The 20543-nt window shown below is 33.9% G+C and overlaps 1 protein-coding gene across 1 annotated transcript; it reads right to left on the bottom strand.

Moving 5' to 3' along the window:
• Positions 1–13644: 13644 nt before the first annotated feature.
• On the bottom strand, positions 13645–19946 carry LOC133325255 (F-box only protein 39-like). Its single transcript, XM_061534044.1, has 6 exons — positions 19870–19946; positions 16605–16756; positions 15940–16533; positions 15599–15868; positions 13996–14160; positions 13645–13931 (listed from the first exon to the last, which is right to left on the bottom strand). Exons 1-6 carry the CDS (start codon positions 19943–19945, stop codon positions 13653–13655), a joined length of 1536 nt encoding a protein of 511 aa, XP_061390028.1. The 5' UTR covers position 19946; the 3' UTR covers positions 13645–13652.
• Positions 19947–20543: the final 597 nt, after the last annotated feature.

The raw sequence follows: 20543 nt of genomic DNA, 5'->3' as shown, positions 1-20543 counted from the left end.
TATGAGTTATTTTTGGGTAGCAAATCTTTCCACAAAAAATTATAAATATAGGTAAATTTTTTCTGGTAACCTCTATATAAGGGTACCCGCAATTTTCGATATTTTGAGGTTCTTGAGCGCGTTTTTCAACTGAATTCGATGAAATTTGGTATTTGGTAGTAGTATATGGTAACAAATCTCCCCACCAAAAATTATTAATATTCCACCCTTTTTAGGGGTAGTTCCCATATAACCCCATTTTTATATTAAAATAGTTATCTGATTTTTTTCCGTGTGTTGGGATTGTGTCCCCATTCTATTCTGCCATAATAGAGAGGGGTAGTCGTTCCTGGGAATAGTCAATTTTTACACTAAAAAGACGATTTAGCCATCTGTTGTAACCATTCCGCCTTCTAAAGACATCGTGATAAACAACTCAAATGTGACAATAATGAAATATATCGGCAGACATTTAGGCATCTACTCCATATAGTGATACCTCCTGAAGATAAAAAAATTAAAATATTAGGTTTAAAATTGACATATACCGGTCATTAATTAGGCATAGCCCTTATATAATGATATCCCCAAATATTCGATACTTCCTATACTATGTAATCAATATTGCCCCCCTTTAAGCATAGCCTCACATAACTTTGTAATCTATATTACAGTAGTTTGAGGATTTATACTCTGCCATGCGTTATCAGTATCAGTCCACATTTTAGAGCTTACAGATTTTGGGAAAAACCCCCATTAAAAATTGCTGAAATTTTTATTTGGTATACATATTGGTTTACATAAATCCGTTTGTAGAATTATCGGTATAAGTTCACTTTTTGATATTTTACCTACATTTTCATTGCAAGTATCTGTCAGTATAGCTATGGTTCGCAAAGTTCGATCCGGCTGAACTTAATGATTTTTTCACTTGTTTCTATTTCCACTTCTTTCTCAGATTATAACAAGGGTGAATAAATCAGCTGACAAAAGAAGTTGTCAATGGTCTTAATGGTTTAAACTTATCCCAGCTGGATTTTGACATTTCAGTGGTCCACATTCTTAGTACGGATTTCCTGTAACGCCACCTATCACATATTTCTGAAAGTGTAAATCACATATTTTCCCTCAAGTGTATGGCCTCGATCCAATTATAATGCACTTTCTGTTTTATTTTTCTCGGATGCCCTAAAAGAACCCCCCGTCAACAATTCTTGCCAATTTATTTGTAATACCTACCACGTTCGATCACTTGTGTGAAAATTATTTAATAGTTCACTTGGCGTCCTTATGATATTTCATTTCATTTTACGATTTCAATTTCCACTTCTCTGCTTTTGTTTTACTTACTTTTTGGCAAATCTGTCAATTCATTTGAGCTGACATTCAAATGCAACAAATTCAGCATATAGCCAATGGATGAGGGTAGATGCTGTAGCTGATTATTGGAGACATCTAAAAATTCGAGATTTTCCAAGAGATACAATTCTTCGGGTAGTTGGGTCAGATTGTTGCCGGCCAAATGGATAAATTTGAGATTTGTTAAATTTAAAAACCACTTTGGGATGGCGGCAATGTAATTCTCTTTCAGATAGACTTCTTCCAAATCTTCGTATAAATATAAATCCATGGGGATTTCTTTGTAATTTAAATAGCTCCAATGCAGGCAACGGCGATTCATGGTGAATTATTTATTTTATTTGTTTATTTTTATTTTGAATTTTTCTGAGATCAATATTTTTCCGTTTTGTATTTTTTTTGTAGAAGATAAATTATTATATCACAGCCTTTATTTTTGAAAAAATAAAACGTTTTTCTTTCACTTCACCGTAACCGTATTTTTTTCTTTTTCTGTAAAATTTTCAAATTTTTCCGACGACACTTGATTTTCGACTAAATTGTATTTTTCTTCTAAATTGGTTAATGCGATTTGATCTTTAGTCGGTCATGATCAAAACGCATATGGATGTATTATGGCTGTCATTCGTTTGCTCTTAATTTGCATTTTTTTGGGCAACCAAAACAAATTTTCTGCCACTCTGAGAAAATGTTCGTGGTTACGTTTCTATTTTTTTTTTTCATTTTGTAAAATTCGAAAAGAAAAGTGCCAACCAAATAGTATAAAAGAAATACTCAAAAAAAGTGTGAAAAATCATTTTTCTGTTTTTACGTTTAACAAGATTTCTCGGTCAAAATCAATTAACATTAAAAATAAAACAATACGAAATAGACGGTCTTTTGTTTACAAACAAATTGTTATGAAATTGAAGAGAAAAAAAGACGAACAAGAAAAAAAAAGAATTTTTGTCATTCAGAACAGTCACCGAAAATTTCAATTTCCAATGCACTTTGATTTTCTAGAGATTTTTTTATTGTGACGCATTCTAATTGATGCGTTGCTTTATTTTCACTTTGTCACACAAAAATTAAAGCATACTTTTAGGCCCTCAATTGCAAAAAATATTACCACGTTTTGTTTTGTCAAATCATTACCGTTGTTATTATTCAACTGCCACAATTTGCCTTGATTTTTCAGACAGTTTCCTTACTCAGATTTTTTCCTTAACCTTGACAGTCATTTATTTCATTCCCACAAATGCACTTTCTCTCCCTTTGCTGGTACTATTGATTGTTGTTTTATTAAAAACACTTTCTCCTCACAAAATTGATTCTCTTTTTCTCACTCTCCCACTTTCGCCACAGTGCACACACTCTCTGTGCATTGCATCGCATTGTTATTATTGATTTGTTTTTGTTTTGCTATTTTGCATGTTCTATGTCAAGGTCAGGCACGTCACTTTGGCTGCACAAACGCACACACACACTCAGTGCAAGAGAAAGCTTTCGCTGTTTTGGGGGGAGAACTTTCACACACATTCTCTCTCTCATTGAAAAGGGGTTGTTGCTGCATTTCTTGTTGGCTGTTAGAGATGGTGCTAATAACAAAACTGTAATGTGGGGGAAATATAAACAAAAATGCAGTTAAACAGTGGGAGGCTTTTGGTTAGACACAGTGGTCGGCATATGAAGTAAATGTACAAAGGTAGTAGTAGCATAGTTGAAATGATGGTGATTTTAAAATTGCTGTAACTTAGCGAAAAATAGTCGTATTGAAATGAAACAAAAAGTGTCGGGTAGCCTGAAAGTTCTAGTTTCAGAATAAATAAATAATAGAATAATAGAATGGTTGTTATTGTTTTTTATTAAAAAATGATTTTTTGCTACGAAATACTTGCTTAGTATAATCTTTGAATCTAAAAATTCCAATGGATTGATAAATACATTAGATATTTGACTCTAGTGGAACTTAAAATTATTAACTTCAGACAAAAATTAATAAAATATTGACATTTTATAGAAATATGGAAGAGCTTCCAGTCGTGAAAACATGGTAACAATTTCTGAAAATTTTTAGACGTTTTCGACACTAAATCTGCAATTGTATTTTAAAGTTTCTATTACGTTTTAAAGGGACATTCCAGAATAAGCAAATAGAAATGTCGTGAAAACTTTTTGGCCACCATAGGCATTTAAATGTTCAATTTAAGTCCATATTTTGATATAAACTCCATATAAAGTTTCAATCCGATTTTAGATATTAAGAATTTCATATCCTCATGTCTTAAAAAAAGATAGAAGATATCTTAATTTTTCCCAGATATCCCAATTTTTTCTCGTTTCAATATCGAATTGAATATTTTCGATTGAGACTTTCGTTTAAAAATTCATATATTTTTCCTTGGAGTTGGAGATATCAAATAGCTTTTTTTCTCAAACATTTTATTAAAAGCTCAAAATAATCAAGTTAAAAAACTGAGATTAAAATAAGTTACATTGAAAATAAAAACACTGTCGAGAGTTTTCGTAGACATATTAGGCGTATACGTGCTGACAGCGGTTATACGCACTATGGTCCATATATTAACACTAGAAAGACTGGAATTGTGTATATACCTATATTGCCAAAAAGCGGTCAAAATGACCTCAGTCTGAAAGATTTTTTATTATGTAAAGAAATTTTTTAAACTTATTTATTTAATATTTTTCACATTTTTTACAATCGTATAAAAAGTTGTTAATATTTGTTTGCGGTGGGAGGGCTCACGAGTTTCTCTTTTAGAAAGAAGTGCTAGTCAAAATGTTCGGAAAATAGTAAGTGTTTACTCTAATAGTGAAATCAACTGGAAATATATAATTAATTTTTGTCGATTTGTGTGTTCGTTTGTGTGGCTAGAGTAACAAACGGTTTTTCATGTTGTACTGATCCGGTCATATAAAAATTTACTTTATTCAATAATAAAATTCATTTGGTTATTTAAAATTTCCCAAGAGGTCAAAATGACCGGTTTTAGGCAATATAGGTATAGCACATATGAATACGGGAAATGCAAGAGGGGAGGGAGCAGCAACTATGATTAGAAAACGTAGTTCTCTGTGGTACAAAACGACCGACTTCGGCAATCTAGTGTTTTTGGATATATTAATTATTTATCAATAAAAGGTCTACATAACGATCGAATATCTCAAACTGTAGATATTATGCATTTCTAGTAAAGCCAACGGAATTTTGCTACCGTCTGATGGGCTATGCTAAATATTCCATGAGTATCACAATATACAGTTGCCATAATTTACTAACCAACTGCAGCGATCCAAAGGCGTATACGTGCTGACAGTAGTTATACGTACTAAGCACCATAAAGTAAATTATTCAATGTTTCAAATGTTACAAAAAGTAAAAATATGCCGATCTATGGAGAGATGTCTACATATACTGAGGATAATCTATCGAAAAGGTCTCTTACCGTAGATATTACCAATTTCTTTCAAATCTATAAATTTGTATTAAGTTAGCAACACCCCAGAATCAGAACAAAATTCTATGTGGATTTATGTCAGTCCATCACGATAGGACTTGTAATATTTATAATATACATTGCTAATTCTTCAAGGGTATTCAGCATTGAGGAGTTTAGGCGCATTTTTGTTTTTAAGAATTGGACATCATTTTTCATTTTTGTTCATCTTTTATTGTAGTCCTCAAATTACGGAAATTTTAAAATTTGGATATTTTAGGGAGTTTGGTAGCGGGTAGGAAATCTCTTTCTCAAAAATGGTCAATAACTTAATAACTTAATTTCGCGGTAGACCCCAATGACAGTACTGCCTATTATTGTGTAATTTTGGCGAGTTTTAATTGTATAGAGAGTATAAGAAATTCGGTCCGGTCGAACTTAACGAAATTTTTACTTGTTTCTCTTCAAATAGTCATATTTTTTATCAATATTCGAAATTACTTATTGACGGATATTTTGAAAATAACAAAATCATTTTTACTAAACTATACTAGCGCCATCTTTGTGTCAGACTTTTCAATTAACCTATATCGTGTCTCTATCGTCATATTGATTTGAGTTTAATATTGATCGAAATATACATATTTATGAAGGATGATAAATAGTCTGTAGGGTCTTAATAAATAATTCGTCTATGAATACATATATTTCAGGATACATTTTCGGATATCCCGTAGATTTAGTATGAATGCCAGTTAATCTTCGTATAGAATACACATACTATATAAAATACAATACAATTCCTTAAGAAACTTCGCAAATAGATGTATTGAGGTGTTCACCTTTATCGGGGGCTCAGTTGCTGCTCCTATAATACTAGTTGTCTTAAGATTTGACAAGCGACATCTAAATTTGTGTTTTAACATTAAAGTCGAAAAAATTTGTTTAGTATACTAATTGGTAGTGCATACTTTTGGGCTTAATAATAACGCCATCGTAAAATATAATCCCTAACCTATTGGTCTTGATTAAAATTCAACTTCTAGTTCGTATTCCGAATTTAGGAAAATTTTCGATTTTTTTTTTTTGTAACCGGATCAGCAAAATAGCAATTCTTTCTAAATTGCTTACGATTCTTCGAGCATCTTCAGCAATTTTTATGTAGATTTTTATAAAGAGACAGCATTGTTTTTTATCAATTCTTTTGGTTACCTTCTAACGACAAACTTTCCTTTTTTACTTCCTCGTTAATAATCGATTATTTTTATATATTTAAATGGTGTGTGGTGTAATACATTTGTTGACCAATTTCAAATTTGGCTTAACATAAGCTAGGGGACTTTTTTGTGTTATTTATTTACTTTTTTTCTTAAGCAAACAACTATTTTTCTGCATATTTACCTATTTATTAGCGGGCGACTACGCTTGCCGAACGTAAACATCTCAATGCAAAGCAATGAACCCAAAATCTCTGGTTAAACAAAATTTACTTGAAAGCAAAAAATAAAACTCTTATACGCACACTAATTGAATAAAAGAACTCAATTTTATTTGGAAATTCCCCAGCCTCAGAAAATCTGAGCACTTAGCGAAGAAAGTATATAAGCAATTGTTATGTCTTAATAAAATTCAGTTGTTGTTGAAATTTTCTAAAAGACTGATAAAGAAATAATAAAAATTTTCAAAATGAAAGTTCTTCAAGTTTTCACTTCATTTTGGTTATTTTTTATTCTGGGCCTTACCAATTTGGTTGAATATTCTATGGCCTCGATTATACCCGCACCAGTGATTGTCCATCCCGTTCCAGTCCATTATGCTCCCTCATATCATCATCATGGATATCTGCCGTATTTGTCGTATCATGGCCATTCGGGACACCATTATCATCATCACCATCATCATTAACATGGAGGAGGATTAGGAAATAAAATTTATTTATTTTTTTTAACATTTTGTATTTATGGAAAATAAAAAAAACAAATTTTGAAAAAAGAAATATTTTTGTATTTTTGGGTTAGTTTTGGAAATCTGAACAAACTTCGAGGTACAAGAACGGGAGTGAATATAAGTAGGGAGCTCAATGTTTATCCTTTTTTTAGAATACCTCTTCATTTTGTATCTATATAGTGACACTTTTGAGAGAGTTTTCGAATATAGACCCTCCATATATGTATTAATAATATAATAAATCCTTGAGTTTTTGGACTGGAAGCTTGTTGCTTATAATAGCAAGTTATCACCAGTCGATATAGTGCCAGGCTACAAAGCAATAGGTCCTGGATTTAGCGCAGCAAATTCTTCTATGTGTTTTCCTATATTTGTAAAAAGGCCTAAATTCCCCTGGTATGTAACTGAAGTCCCCAGATATTCTAATAACCAATCTTGATTTCAATATAAACCAATGACGACAATAAAAAACCAGTGAGCGGAGCAGTATAGTCGGACGGGGCCGACCATACGATACCCTACACAACCACCACGGAACTCAAAGTTTCTGCGGATGTTTATGCGGAGCCTGGGCATTTCGTGATATTTGAACCCTCTTGCCCGATAGAGGTAAACAGCACCTCTTCCTCACACTGACATATTACGAGTATTCAATACAGCTATTGCCAAGATTTCCTTCACCGTGGGTTGTGTTTTGATGTTCGGCTTACATTTGTGGTCTATAGATCGACTCGAAAATAACACAAAAAATTAAGTTTTCGGTGCACTTCATTCCAAAATTATTATCTGATCACCACCGAAATTTAGAGGCGTTGTCCTTGACCATACCTGGAACCTCATGGAACATTTCAAAGCGATCAGCGCTATAGCTCCGCTCTCTAGAGTGATAATGGGTTACTAAATAATATACGAATACGGAGATTCTTGTAAATATTTATTGTAACTCTCACATCCGAGCACATACAATAATATAATTGGTCTTAATTTAAAGGTCAACCACTCCTCTTGGATATAATATCAACTTCCCGGGTCTATGTCCATCAGGGGTAAATATATACGCTATAGAATACAAATTTTGTCATTTTTCACACAAAAGTCAAGGTCCATTTGACCCGCTAAATATTGACCGATCTTTATCAAAAGAGGCATGCTTATTCTTTGGCCCGACCCCCTTCTCCATGCAAAATTTCACGATGTTCGGGCCATTATTGCGGCCTGTGGAGCGACCAGAAAAACCGACAAAAATTTGGTATTTGGTCCATTTCATCCCCTAAATATTAACCGATCTTTCCCAAAAACAATAGGGGTCTTCATTGGCCAGAACCCATCCTACATGCAAAATTTCGTGAAGATTGGTCCATAACTGTGGCCTGTATCGTGTTTACAAATTATAATGGACAGACGGACGGACGGACGGACGGACACACCTGTCTAGATCGACTCAGCTAGTCGAGATATGACGATCGGTATACTTAAAGGTGGGCCTAGGACCAATATTTCGCGGCGTTACAAACTTTTGGGGCTGCACAAAGCTATAATACCCTGACAACATAGTTGTGTTGGGTATAATAAGAATAGAGCCCCATCCAGGGGAAAATGGCAACATTAAATAAGCAAAGACATCAACCACTGCACAAAAATTCAACGAAGAAAACATATTTCAAATGTGGCTTTCGAATCCTTTTAAAAAGAGGTTTACTTTACCCTCCTGTTGAAAGGCATCTTAAGCCTCTCTGATATTTTAATAACAAACCTCGGAATCAAATTTAACACATGAAGATAAGAGACATTAGGAATGACAGGAAATAGCGCCACCAAGATCAAAATGGCAACACTAAATACGCAAAGAACTAAGCCTATGCACACAAATTCAAGGAGGAAAAATATTTGAAATGGAGTTTTCGAATACTTTCAATAGAACATGTTTACTTCACCCTCCAGTTGAAATGCATCTGAAGCTTTTCTGATATTCTAATAACCATGAAAATAAGAAAGTCAGGGTTGTCATCAAGAGGAAAATGACAACACTAAACAAGCAAAGACCACCAACCTCTGCAGAAAAATAAATTAAAAATAGGAGGAAAGCTTTTTTTAAAAAAAGGGTTTCGAATATTTTTAAAATCGACTTACATCCCCTACAGATGAAATACATCCGAAGCCATCGAAATAACCAACATCCGCATTAACACATGAAAAAAAATAGGAACGACAGGAGATAGCGTCATCTAGAGAAAAATGGCAAACCAAAAATAAGTACGAGCATCAACCTCTTGAAAAAATTATCATGAAGGAGTTTTTTCTAGGTAACGACAGATGACAGCCCAAATCTTGTACTTAGATGGAACATTGATTAACGAAATTAACACAATGATAATGGAGTAAGATAATGGGTTTGGAGAAGCCCTGGCTTTTTAATAATCAATCTCGGCATCAACATTACCATATGACGATAACAGAAAATAGGAATGGCCAAAGGTAGTTGGACATCCTACGATAGATGGCAACATTAACTAAACAAGGACCCCAAATTTTTGCACAAAAAATCAAGGAAGCGTTGTTTTTATGCAACGATAGATGACATTCGCATCACCTAAGAGAGGCTACAATAGACATTGATAAACGAAACAAACACAAAGGAAGGTAGATGGCGATGCCTTGTGAAAGCTCTATGCTTCCAAGAGGAGTATCAGGAGAAAAATATCATTCTACCGCCAAAGGAGCCAGTAAACGTTGATATTAAGAAACTAATATCTGTTGTAGATCTGACAAACTGCACAAATATCAAAAACTATCTGAGAGATTATGGATTATGAGATTAACGGATATATTTAGTTTCGATGTCAAATATACAGGCTCTCAAGGCATTGTTATTAACAAAACCCCACATTGGGCGCCACATTCGATCTAGTTAGAATAGCTCAGGTCTCTTACATATTTAAAGGGGCAAAGTACATCAAAGAGAGACATACTTGTTGTATGGAGTATATTATCCGAAACGACCTGAGTCTTACTCGCCCAACGGGCTTATAGAACAACAGATCCTTGGAGCTTGGAAGGCTATTTCAAAATCGTCCATCTTCACAGCAAGACCATGGAAGTGAAAAGGTGAGAACATTTTCGCAAGAAGAATCAATAGTATTGCACTCGAAGGCAGGATTGGGAAGGATCAAATTTCTTACATGATTGAAAAGTCAATGCAAATAAATGATGATGATGTGTAGAAACTTAGACGTTTCCACGGCAGTGGAATTTATGATCCGAAGCAATCCGAACCATATTCAGCCCATTGTGTCTTTGTTCTTCATAATTAGACCATGAACCCAAAGAGATTGAAAAATGTACGCAAAGAGAAGCCACAGCATTGTACTCTGGATATACAATTGAGTTCCGAATTTTGAATTGGTGAAGGCATGGATCGACGAGAAACATCTGATCGAAGTCCTTGGTCTTAAAATAGGAAAATTATTATAAGACCAAATACATTCAATGTCCCCCATTGCCCATTGTGTATAACAATAGAAACAACCTCAAATTCTTTGATCTTAGCAATAAGACCATGGGTGTGAAGAGAACTTTAGGGAAGGTTAAGCGGTTCTGTGAATTGGTGAAGGCAAAGCTCGACGCTAAGGAGAAACCTGTGTTAGAAGTTTTTGTTCTTCAAATAGGTCTGATAAAAGCTATTGGCCAACAAAAGAGGCGTTTATGGTTAGTTAGAAGACACAATGCGATTCCAATGGATAGAAGGGGTCTACTATGGTTAGAAGATCAAAAGGGTCTTCTGTGGAAAGAAGATACACTCTAAATATAGAAGACTAAAATAATTTTTTTTTATTAATTTCTCTTTCGAGATGAGCTACATGATCGGAGTTGCAATGAAAAGGAAAGCCAGAGAGATACTACATTCCCACCACTGTGCGATGCGTTTCGCCGTTGGTTAAGCGGCTCATCAGGCATAATGGGCAATGTGGCTTACAAATGTCTTTACTTGATAAGTTGTATTTATGTCGAATATTGTTGCGAAATTGCATCTACGAATTAAATTCAACCGTGTCAAAGTTCGGACATTTGGCATCACACCGGAACATTCCTTTTCAGAGCAGATTTTCTTTGGATAGAACTTGAACCTGAAGCCTTTCTGCGGATGTATAGATGACCCATGATTTTTATACCCTTCACCACACTGTGGTACAGGGTACGGGGTCTTTGTGCATATCTTTGTAACAGACAAAAGGAAAAGAGGTAGACACATGGTTCTTTTTGAGAATATGCATAGAATCACTTTCTGAGTCGATTAACGCATGTCCGTCCGTCCATGTATTTTTGTGAACAAAGTACAGGTCGCATTTATGAATGAAGTTTGGCACAGGTCACTTATTTGGCCCAAGGACGAACCCTATTGAAATTGGGAAAAATCGGTTCCGATTTAGATATAGCTCCCACATATACATTTTCGTCCGATTAAATGTAAATGGTGCACCAAAGTCTCTATATATATATCTCGATTTGCACGAAATTTGGCACAGCGTAATGAATTAAGTCTAGAATGATGTGTGTTAAGTTTTCTGAAAATCGGTTCATATTTAGATATAGCTCCCATATATATTTTCGTCCGATTTAATGTAAATGGTGAACCAAAGTCCATATATATATTTCGATATATATTTCCTATATATATTTCATATTAGAATGATGTGCGTTAAATTTCCTGAAAATCGGTTCAGATTTAGATATAGCTCTCATATATATTTTCGTCCGATTTAATGTAAATGAAGTACCAAAGTCCCTATATATCTTTCAATTTGCACAAAATTTGGAATAGCATAATGAATTAAGTGTAGAACGATGTGTGCTAAATTTTGTGAAAATCGGTTCAGATTTAGATATAGCTCCTATATATTGTTTCTTCCGATTTTATGTAAATTGTGCACAAAAGACCCAACGTTTTTCCGATTGCCATACAAATTTGTACAATAAACTGAAGTTAATATAACCTAGCGTTTGGAAAGTTTTGAAATCGGTTCAGATTTTGATAGAGCTCCTACCAAGAACTCAAAATGTGCACAAAACATACTGCAATTAGTAAAACTTAACCTTCAAGAAAATCGGTTTACATTTCGATATAGCTTATATATATATATTATATATTTTTAGTAAATGGTTTACCAAACTATTCATATTTTTGTCCCATAATTTTGTCCCATTGTAAGAAGAAGAAGTATAGTTTGCAGAATGACATGCTTTTGGATAATTTTTCATATTAATGGTCCTTAAAAAACTCGACATCTGTTAGGATTCATCTATTGAATATACCCAAAGTGGTGAAGGGTATCATATAGTCGGCCCCGTCCGACTTTACTATTTTCCTTACTGGTTTTCTGTGGGAAGATTGCCAATGGATTCACTTCTTGGATCTTCTATATTCAAAAGGCTAGAATATGGATACAAGACCAAATACCAGTAGGGGTTTCCATGTGGATCTCATAGAAAAACTGTTCTTCGTAAAGAAGATAAACTGGTAATCCTATATAAGAGCAGAAGGCATTCTCATAAAGAAAATTGTCTTTCTCTTAGAATAACATTTGGGAATTCTAAAAAAAAGTGTAGGTCTTCTCATGAAATCAATAGGCCTTCTTATAAAAAAGAAATTTATATTTTCTTAGGAGAGCACTTGGTCTTTTCATTGAAAATAGCCTGGAATCGATTGAGGGCCTCAGTGTCATTAAATAAGGGCCTATTATAAGAATACCTCTTTGTAGAAAACTTAATTTGTCTTTTACGTATAGAAGAGTTAGGAAGTTCAATACCACTTGAATATGGGATTTTTCTTATGACGACATTTTTTCACACTAAATTCATAATGGGATTATCTCCTTGCTCGCAAAAATATGCTAATTCATGGCGAATAATTCTAAAAATTACAACAAACGTTTTCAAAATGCGGCTGAATGATTTAACAGAATTTTTACTGACAACCACCCACTATTCAACTATTTGGAAGACTTTGTTATTGCCTCATCAATTAAGATCCGCGTACAAATTGTCTACCATACGAAAAATTTCATTCATTAGGGAATTCCCTTTATGTTTACTGGAAATTCATCAATCTTCCACCCATAAACATCTCTCAAATTCTTAACAATATTTGCAAAGATGACAAATCAAAAATTTAATTTACAAATTTCCAATTCCATAATTTTTTACAAAAAACAAAAAATCATTTGTCAACAATTTTACATGAACTTCTCCAGCTATAAAAATATTGAAATTTTCAATTAACATCACAGTTTTCAATTATCAGTTAAGCGATTAAGAACAAAACGTTACAATGAAGATAATAAAGCTGGCTGTGTTGCTGCTAACATTTTTCGTCTCAATGGCTGTGATATTGGAAAGCGAGGCCACCTTCAGGCGCAGGGTGATAATTGTAAAACCAATCCCGGTTTATCCGCCGCCACCACCACCACACTTTCACCATCGTCCTCCACATTTTCATGGACCACCACCACATCATCATCATCGTCCACACCATGGAGGTTTTGGATATATTTAAAATGATTTTCCGCATCAAGGACTATTTGCCAGGATTTTAGGACAACTAATTTTTTGTATAACAAAATAGAGAAATATATTTTTTACAATTTTATAATTAAGGGCAAATTATGGTGTTTCATTTCCTGGAGGTAACAGAATATCAATGATATGGTATTTGATAGCATATAAAGGTAAAGGAGCATCATATGGTTAATTATTTATTGAATACATCCTTGAATCTCTATTAAATCCCATTTGAGATCACTTCTTTACCAATTTCCCCTCCCTCTTTTCAAAATAAAAAAAACACACTTCTCTTCTTAATATCTAATTTTCTGAAATTTTATCACATTTTTCTAACTTTATTACTTCTTCTTCTTCTTCGATTCACCTTCCTCTTCACCATTCACTTTTAACATCCACCGTGACAGCCTTGAATTCTTGATCGCTTAAAAAGTGCCATTTATAACCTAAAATTTGTGATACTTCACGTTCGACAGCCTCATAACTGCGGCAGGAACGTCTCAGCCAAATGTGAAATTCATCCGACCACTCGGGATGGCGGGGCCAATCACAGCGTATAATTGTGGCAAAGCGACGCACATGCAGACGCCTCAGATTTTTGGCTGTTCGGGCTATTAGCAACACCGTGGAGGTTGATACCTTTTCGCGAATAACCTGCAGGAAAAAAATGATTTCATTTAAATTGTTTTGCAAAGCGATATTAGGGTGTTCCGCTTACCAAAGTATTTAAATTATAACATTGTCGGCACATCAGCAGCATCAGAGAATCGATACGATTGTGAAACGATTTGGGACTGGTGAATTTCGGTAGCATTTCAAAACTATAAATGGCCAGGGAGTTTTTGTAGTGATCAACCATTTTGATGAGGGTGTCAGGATGGATCTGAAAGGGGGAAGGAAAGAAAAAAATAGAATACAAATTTTAAAATATTTAAAACGATTTTTAAATAATTTCTTTCAAGACCTTCTCAAGGCGTGGATTTATAAAAATATATTTTTTCGAGACCTTCTCAAGGAGTGGATTTATAAAAATATATTTTTTTTCGAGACCTTCTCAAGGCGTGGAATATTTTTTCGAGACCTTCTCAAGGCGTGGATTTATAAAAATATATTTTTTCGAGACCTTCTCAAGGCGTGGATTTTTAAAAATATATTTTTTCGAGACCTTCTCAAGGCGTGGATTTTTAAAAATATATTTTTTCGAGACCTTCTCAAGGCGTGGATTTTTAAAAATATATTTTTTCGAGACCTTCTCAAGGCGTGGATTTTTAAAAATATATTTTTTCGAGACCTTCTCAAGGCGTGGATTTTTAAAAATATATTTTTTCGAGACCTTCTCAAGGCGTGGGTTTTTAAAAATATATTTTTTCGAGACCTTCTCAAGGCGTGGATTTTTAAAAATATATTTTTTCGAGACCTTCTCAAGGCGTGGATTTTTAAAAATATATTTTTTCGAGACCTTCTCAAGGCGTGGATTTTTAAAAATATATTTTTTCGAGACCTTCTCAAGGCGTGGATTTTTAAAAATATATTTTTTCGAGATCTTCTCAAGGCGTGGATTTTTAAAAATATATTTTTTCGAGACCTTCTCAAGGCGTGGATTTTTAAAAATATATTTTTTCGAGACCTTCTCAAGGCGTGGATTTTTAAAAATATATTTTTTCGAGACCTTCTCAAGGCGTGGATTTTTAAAAATATATTTTTTCGAGACCTTCTCAAGGCGTGGATTTTTAAAAATATATTTTTTCGAGACCTTCTCAAGGCGTGGATTTTTAAAAATATATTTTTTCGAGACCTTCTCAAGGCGTGGATTTTTAAAAATATATTTTTTCGAGACCTTCTCAAGGCGTGGATTTTTAAAAATATATTTTTTCGAGACCTTCTCAAGGCGTGGATTTTTAAAAATATATTTTTTCGAGACCTTCTCAAGGCGTGGATTTTTAAAAATATATTTTTTCGAGACCTTCTCAAGGCGTGGATTTTTAAAAATATATTTTTTCGAGACCTTCTCAAGGCGTGGATTTTTAAAAATATATTTTTTCGAGACCTTCTCAAGGCGTGGAATATTTTTTCAAGACCTTCTCAAGGCATGGAATATTTGTTCAAGACCTTCTCAAGGCGTGGAATATTTTTTCAAGACCTTCTCAAGGCGTGGAATATTTTTTCAAGACCTTCTCAAGGCGTGGAATATTTTTTCAAGACCTTCTCAAGGCGTGGAATATTTTTAAGTCCTGCAAGTGTTAGGAAACCCCTGAATGTGTAATACAAGACCATGTTGGGCGCATGGGTCTTAATAGGCCTGGGGGTGTTTCACAACTCACCTGTGTCTTTGGCGCTCTATAGGTTATGCTATAGACAGGAGCCTCGGGTTGGAAAACAACCTCGCCATCCTTCAAGGACTCCAAGCGCAGGTGGACCTTCAATCCGGGATTATCACGTTTGACCATGCGCCAAGCCTTAACACTACAATGGGCAATGGCCAAATAGGAGGTAGTATAACAGTTTTGCAGTAAAAATAAATGTTTCAATTTTGTGTCGGCCAAGAGCATCAGGACATCATCATCTATGTTTTGGGGGGAAATTGTTAATTCCTGGAAAGGGCAAAGAAATAAAAAAATGATTCTTTAGGAAAAAAAAAAATTACAAAAATCCTCTCCCTCACCTGCAAATTCAAAAACAACCCGACATGCATAATCGGGCAATGCAACGATGTGACATTCACCAAATTCAGCACCCTCATTTTCGTACAACACGCATCCAGCACCTCATCTAATAAATGTTTAGCTTCATAACGTTCCAATACAAAATCCACCAATTTCAGAGTTCTCAAATTTGTCAATTTCGATAAGAGATCCTTCAAACCCTTCAACAACTGGCCACCAGTACCAAATAATTTAATTCCCTCCGGATCATCAGCTTGTGCCATATTACAAGGGAAAATATAAACCAGCGAACGTATACGTGAACCCATTCCCTTCATATCCTGTGGCCCATTGGGTTCCAAGCCCCGACTAATACTCCACGTCAGCAACGTCATAAACTGATAAATATTATTAAATGAGATTTCCGGACGAAATTCCAAACCACGCAAATGGCGCCCAATACGTGCCAGGCAATTTTGTGTGCGCATATGATCGAGACAGTATTGCCAACCGGAATAGTAATTGTATTTTTGCCGTGTCAGCGTACAATCGTCGACAAGGAAGTTGTCCCATACCGTGGGCAAATAGAACGCACGATGCCATTGTTTACAAACCTGTGAAGAAACAAATTACAATTATTTCAAATTATATGGAAAGGGGGTTGAGAAATTTCTTACTGACTTACCAAACTTGCATAGTATCGCTCTCTCGGCTTTAGATATGTGAATATTTGTTCTAACACTAAATCTGGCAAATTATTCCATTCTGAATAGACCCGATTTTCTTCATCAATGTCGGATTTTTTATCATCATCGTCCACAATGTCTATGTAGCAGGCTGTTAGGGAATGGATAGATATTTTTTAGAAATTAAATTAGCAATTTTAGAAATTAAATTACTTAGTAATAAAGTATGTGAGCATTTATAAAATAGAATACGGGAAATGGATCCCGGGTTCAATTTATAGAGGAACTAAATAAAAAACTCTTCCAAAGGGGGTTCCTCTACCTGTAGGAGAAACACAAGAGATCTTCTCTCTTTAGGATAACATAAGTATAAAGGTATTATATCTCTGAAAGACCTGCTTAAGGAAGGACAATATGAATTGTTATAGAAGACGATTGGCCATCCTATTGAAGAACAATTTATAGAGGAGCAAAAATAGAAGAGCGATTGGGACTTTTTATAGAAGATAGCCTGGTACTTCACATAGAAAATACTAGAGCGTATGGTATTTTCATAAATGAACAGTTGTTATTTTTATAGAAGAGCACCTTTCCAAGGAGTGGACTTTTTAACATTATTTTTTTCAAACCTTGTCTGGACAAGGATTTATAATGAATATTTTTCAAAAACTTTCCGAGGCTATGATTTTTGAAGAATATTTTTTAATACCTACCCGAGGTGTGGATTTTTTAAAGATTTTTTTTCAATGCCTATCCGAGGGGAGTATTTTTTCCACGCCTATTCGAGATGCGATTCTTTAAAGAATATATTTTTCAATACCTATGACCGTTAAAATATATTTTCATAATAATATTTTTCGAAACCTATCTGAAGCATGGATTGTTAAAAGAAAATTTTAAACTCTATCAGAGGTGTGGATCTTTAAAAATATTATTTCAACACCTTGTCTGTGTATATATGATAGTAGGTCTGTAGGAGGTCTACGAAGACTCTATCATCCATTTTAAATCTTTATTTCGGGTTTGATCTATAAAAGTCATATGAAAGGTCTTCTATCTATATATGATCCGTAATGGCTGTTAAAAATGCCTCTTATCTCGACTTTTCGTTGGATGGCAAAGGGTCAGCTCATAGAATAATAACTGAACATCTCAAAAAGAGAAATACGGCTTCTTAAAATATGGACCGGAGAGCAATTACATCCTAGAAACAATTTCGGCCTTTTCATAGAAAAGTAATCGGTTATCTTAGAGATGAGCAATTTGTCCTGATCAATAGATCTTCTTGTACAAGAGAACGATACGTCTTCTTACACAACTACTTCAGATAAAGAACGTTTATTTATTCCTCTCCTTAGAGAGGACCTACTCTAAGGAGAAGGACAATTTGTCTTCATATAGATAACCAATCGGCATTGGTCTTCTCATTTTTATAGGAAACTAAATAGAGCTCCTTAGGGAAAATCAAATGTTAAACAAGATGTCCTTCCAAAAGAAAATATTTTACATGAGCACTTTTTCTGCACTCCACCATGAGATGGAAACTTAAAATGCCTAATCGGTCAGGACCTCCGAGAAAAATATGTTCCAAATTACATAGGTAAAAATTATTTGTAGAAAATTAGGCTAGGGACTTCAACAGCTAAACACGGGGCTATGTCAAAACTGGGACCAATATTGCCAACTTTCTGTGAGCAAGTTTTTACCCACTAACTTTCTGGAACACAAAAGTACAGCCACTACATATGGAAAATCGGCGTAGGATTATGAAAGTATCGAAAATGAAGTGGGACCGGTATGAAAACCTGGAATGTCAAATTTCATCCCTTTCGGCTTGGAAATGTGGTTACAATTTTTAAAATGATAAAAAGGTGGGTAAAAATTATTTTCAAAGTTTTGTTTTCAACCCAAATGGAGCTGTTGCCATATATTCTAGGGATGAATCTTGAATTATTTGATGCGAAAGCAAATTTTATCTGAAAAAAATAAATTACTGAGTATACTTTTAGGTGTAATATGCCCCAAAATATTTAAAGTAGAGTTGGTCAAAACGTCTTTAAGTTCGGCTGGGTTGAACTTTTTATGCACTCCACCTCTTGGTGTGCTTTCAAAATTGACCTAGTATTACATAGCATATTTAATTTTGTATGGTAAATCTAGGTAAATTAACATGAATTTTATAAAAAATATTATGAAAACGGTAAAGCTCTCAATTTGTGAACGAATTTTCGTTATAAATCCTTAAAAGTCGTAGAACTATTCAATAGCTAACGATGGTGTAGGATAACGCGAGAAAAAAATATTTTTTGGTTCTCAGTGGGCCCCCACCGAAGTGAAATCCTGGCTACGTCCCTGCATCGTACCAGATCGAACCTAGGATAGCGTGTTTTGGTGGATTCCACGGTTATTCAAATACGTCCATTTATATATTTTGTTCGATGATTGAAATTAATTTTTTTCATAAATTTCATATTGGTATTTGTATGGGTTGTTTAATTTAGTTCAAATATCTATAACTTCACACAGTTAATTTCGTCCGATATCATTTCGATGGTCTTCCTAAGATCCTATGTCTATTCTATCTAAAGGATATTGTACATATGAGTATCTCTTGTATGTACCCAGAGTGGTGAAGGGTATCATATAGTAGGCCCCGTCTGACTTTTGAACTTTTCTTACTGGTTCTATATTGTTTAAAAATCTGGTTAGGTGTGGTTTTGTTTGATCCCATTTGGCTATAGACTTTACTTTCATTATTGAAAAATTATTTAATACGCTTGGTTTACTTCTTTCTTAATATCTATGATGGTGTGTTGTTAAACGACAACATTTTTTACGTTTTTCAAAATTATTTCAATTTTTATATACGTACATATATTTTTAATAATCTATATGAATTTGATTACCAATACAATTAAATAATCTAAACACAAAACAAGATAAATAAATAAAAATAAATGACAAAATGGACCAAAACACAACAAATCCAAACCTAGAGAATAAAAAAAAAAAATAAATCAACACGATTAAAAAGTCAAATCGTTTATTTTCTTTTGTGTTTCGTAAAGAAAAAAGCACAGAAGGAAAAACCACGAGAGAAATTTCGTTTTCTTTTTCAAAATTTTGTTTTACGCAATATAAGTGACAATAATATATATTTTTCTGAATATATTATTTAAAATTTTCACAATTTATTTGAAGAAAAATGTGCGATCGATTTTTAAAATGAGGTTCATCGGCGCTTTTATTGTCATTTTTAACTACCTTCTTCATTTTCGTCCAGCACCCAACCGGCATTGTGCATAATCTCCTTTCCGGTGCGTAAAGCCAAAGTTGCCATTTTTTGGGGTGTTTGATTTGATTTCAAATGGTCCAGTGAGTGAGGCAGGAGTTGTAATATTCCAAATGGGAGTTATAACTTCTTATTTCAAAATATTTTTTTGAAATTCTGAATTTTTATACACTTTATTTAACTTTAAATGGTAACATGGGTAATCGAATTTTCTTTTTTTTTGTTGTTGTTGCTTAATTTTTCTATTTTAAATTTTCACATTAATTTTTTTTCTTTAAAAAACTTTTTTGGTTTGAAAAAAATTTTTGGCTCGCGATTCTCTATGGCCGCACTGATTTTCCCCCGATTACTTAAACGTACCGCTGCAAAAATTCGACTGCCACACGGAAAAAATCTCTGAGAATCTGCTACCCTTTAGTTTTTCCTTTGGTTTTTTTCAAAGTAATTTTTCTTTTTTGCTGATCTAATTTTTCTCAACACAAAATTTTCGTTTTAGTATTTTTTCTAGTATTTTGAGATTTTTTGCTTAGCATCGTGTTTTGTGTTTATGTTGCTCACCAAGTGAGCAGCAGCAAAAAATCGGTGTTTGTTTTAAAAATAAATTTTTGAAACATTTACAAAATTTTATTTTGCTCGATTTTTTCGA

The sequence above is a fragment of the Musca vetustissima genome, unplaced genomic scaffold (assembly GCF_032173495.1).
Source record: "Musca vetustissima isolate MV318-11 ecotype Yass unplaced genomic scaffold, APGP_CSIRO_Mvet_v1 utg268649, whole genome shotgun sequence".
NCBI lineage: Eukaryota > Metazoa > Arthropoda > Insecta > Diptera > Muscidae > Musca > Musca vetustissima.
The sequence above is the reverse complement of the archived record's forward strand: the minus strand, read 5'-3'. Positions and strand labels throughout refer to the sequence as shown.

Coding starts and splice junctions, on each gene's coding strand:
- LOC133325255 (XM_061534044.1), bottom strand. CDS start 19,945: ATGGCAACTTTGGCTTTACGCACCGGAAAGGAGATTATGCACAATGCC. Junction 16,534..16,604: donor AGCGATACTATGCAAGTTTG/GTAAGTCAGTAA, acceptor GTTTCTTCACAG/GTTTGTAAACAATGGCATCG. Junction 15,869..15,939: donor GGTTGTTTTTGAATTTGCAG/GTGAGGGAGAGG, acceptor TGCCCTTTCCAG/GAATTAACAATTTCCCCCCA.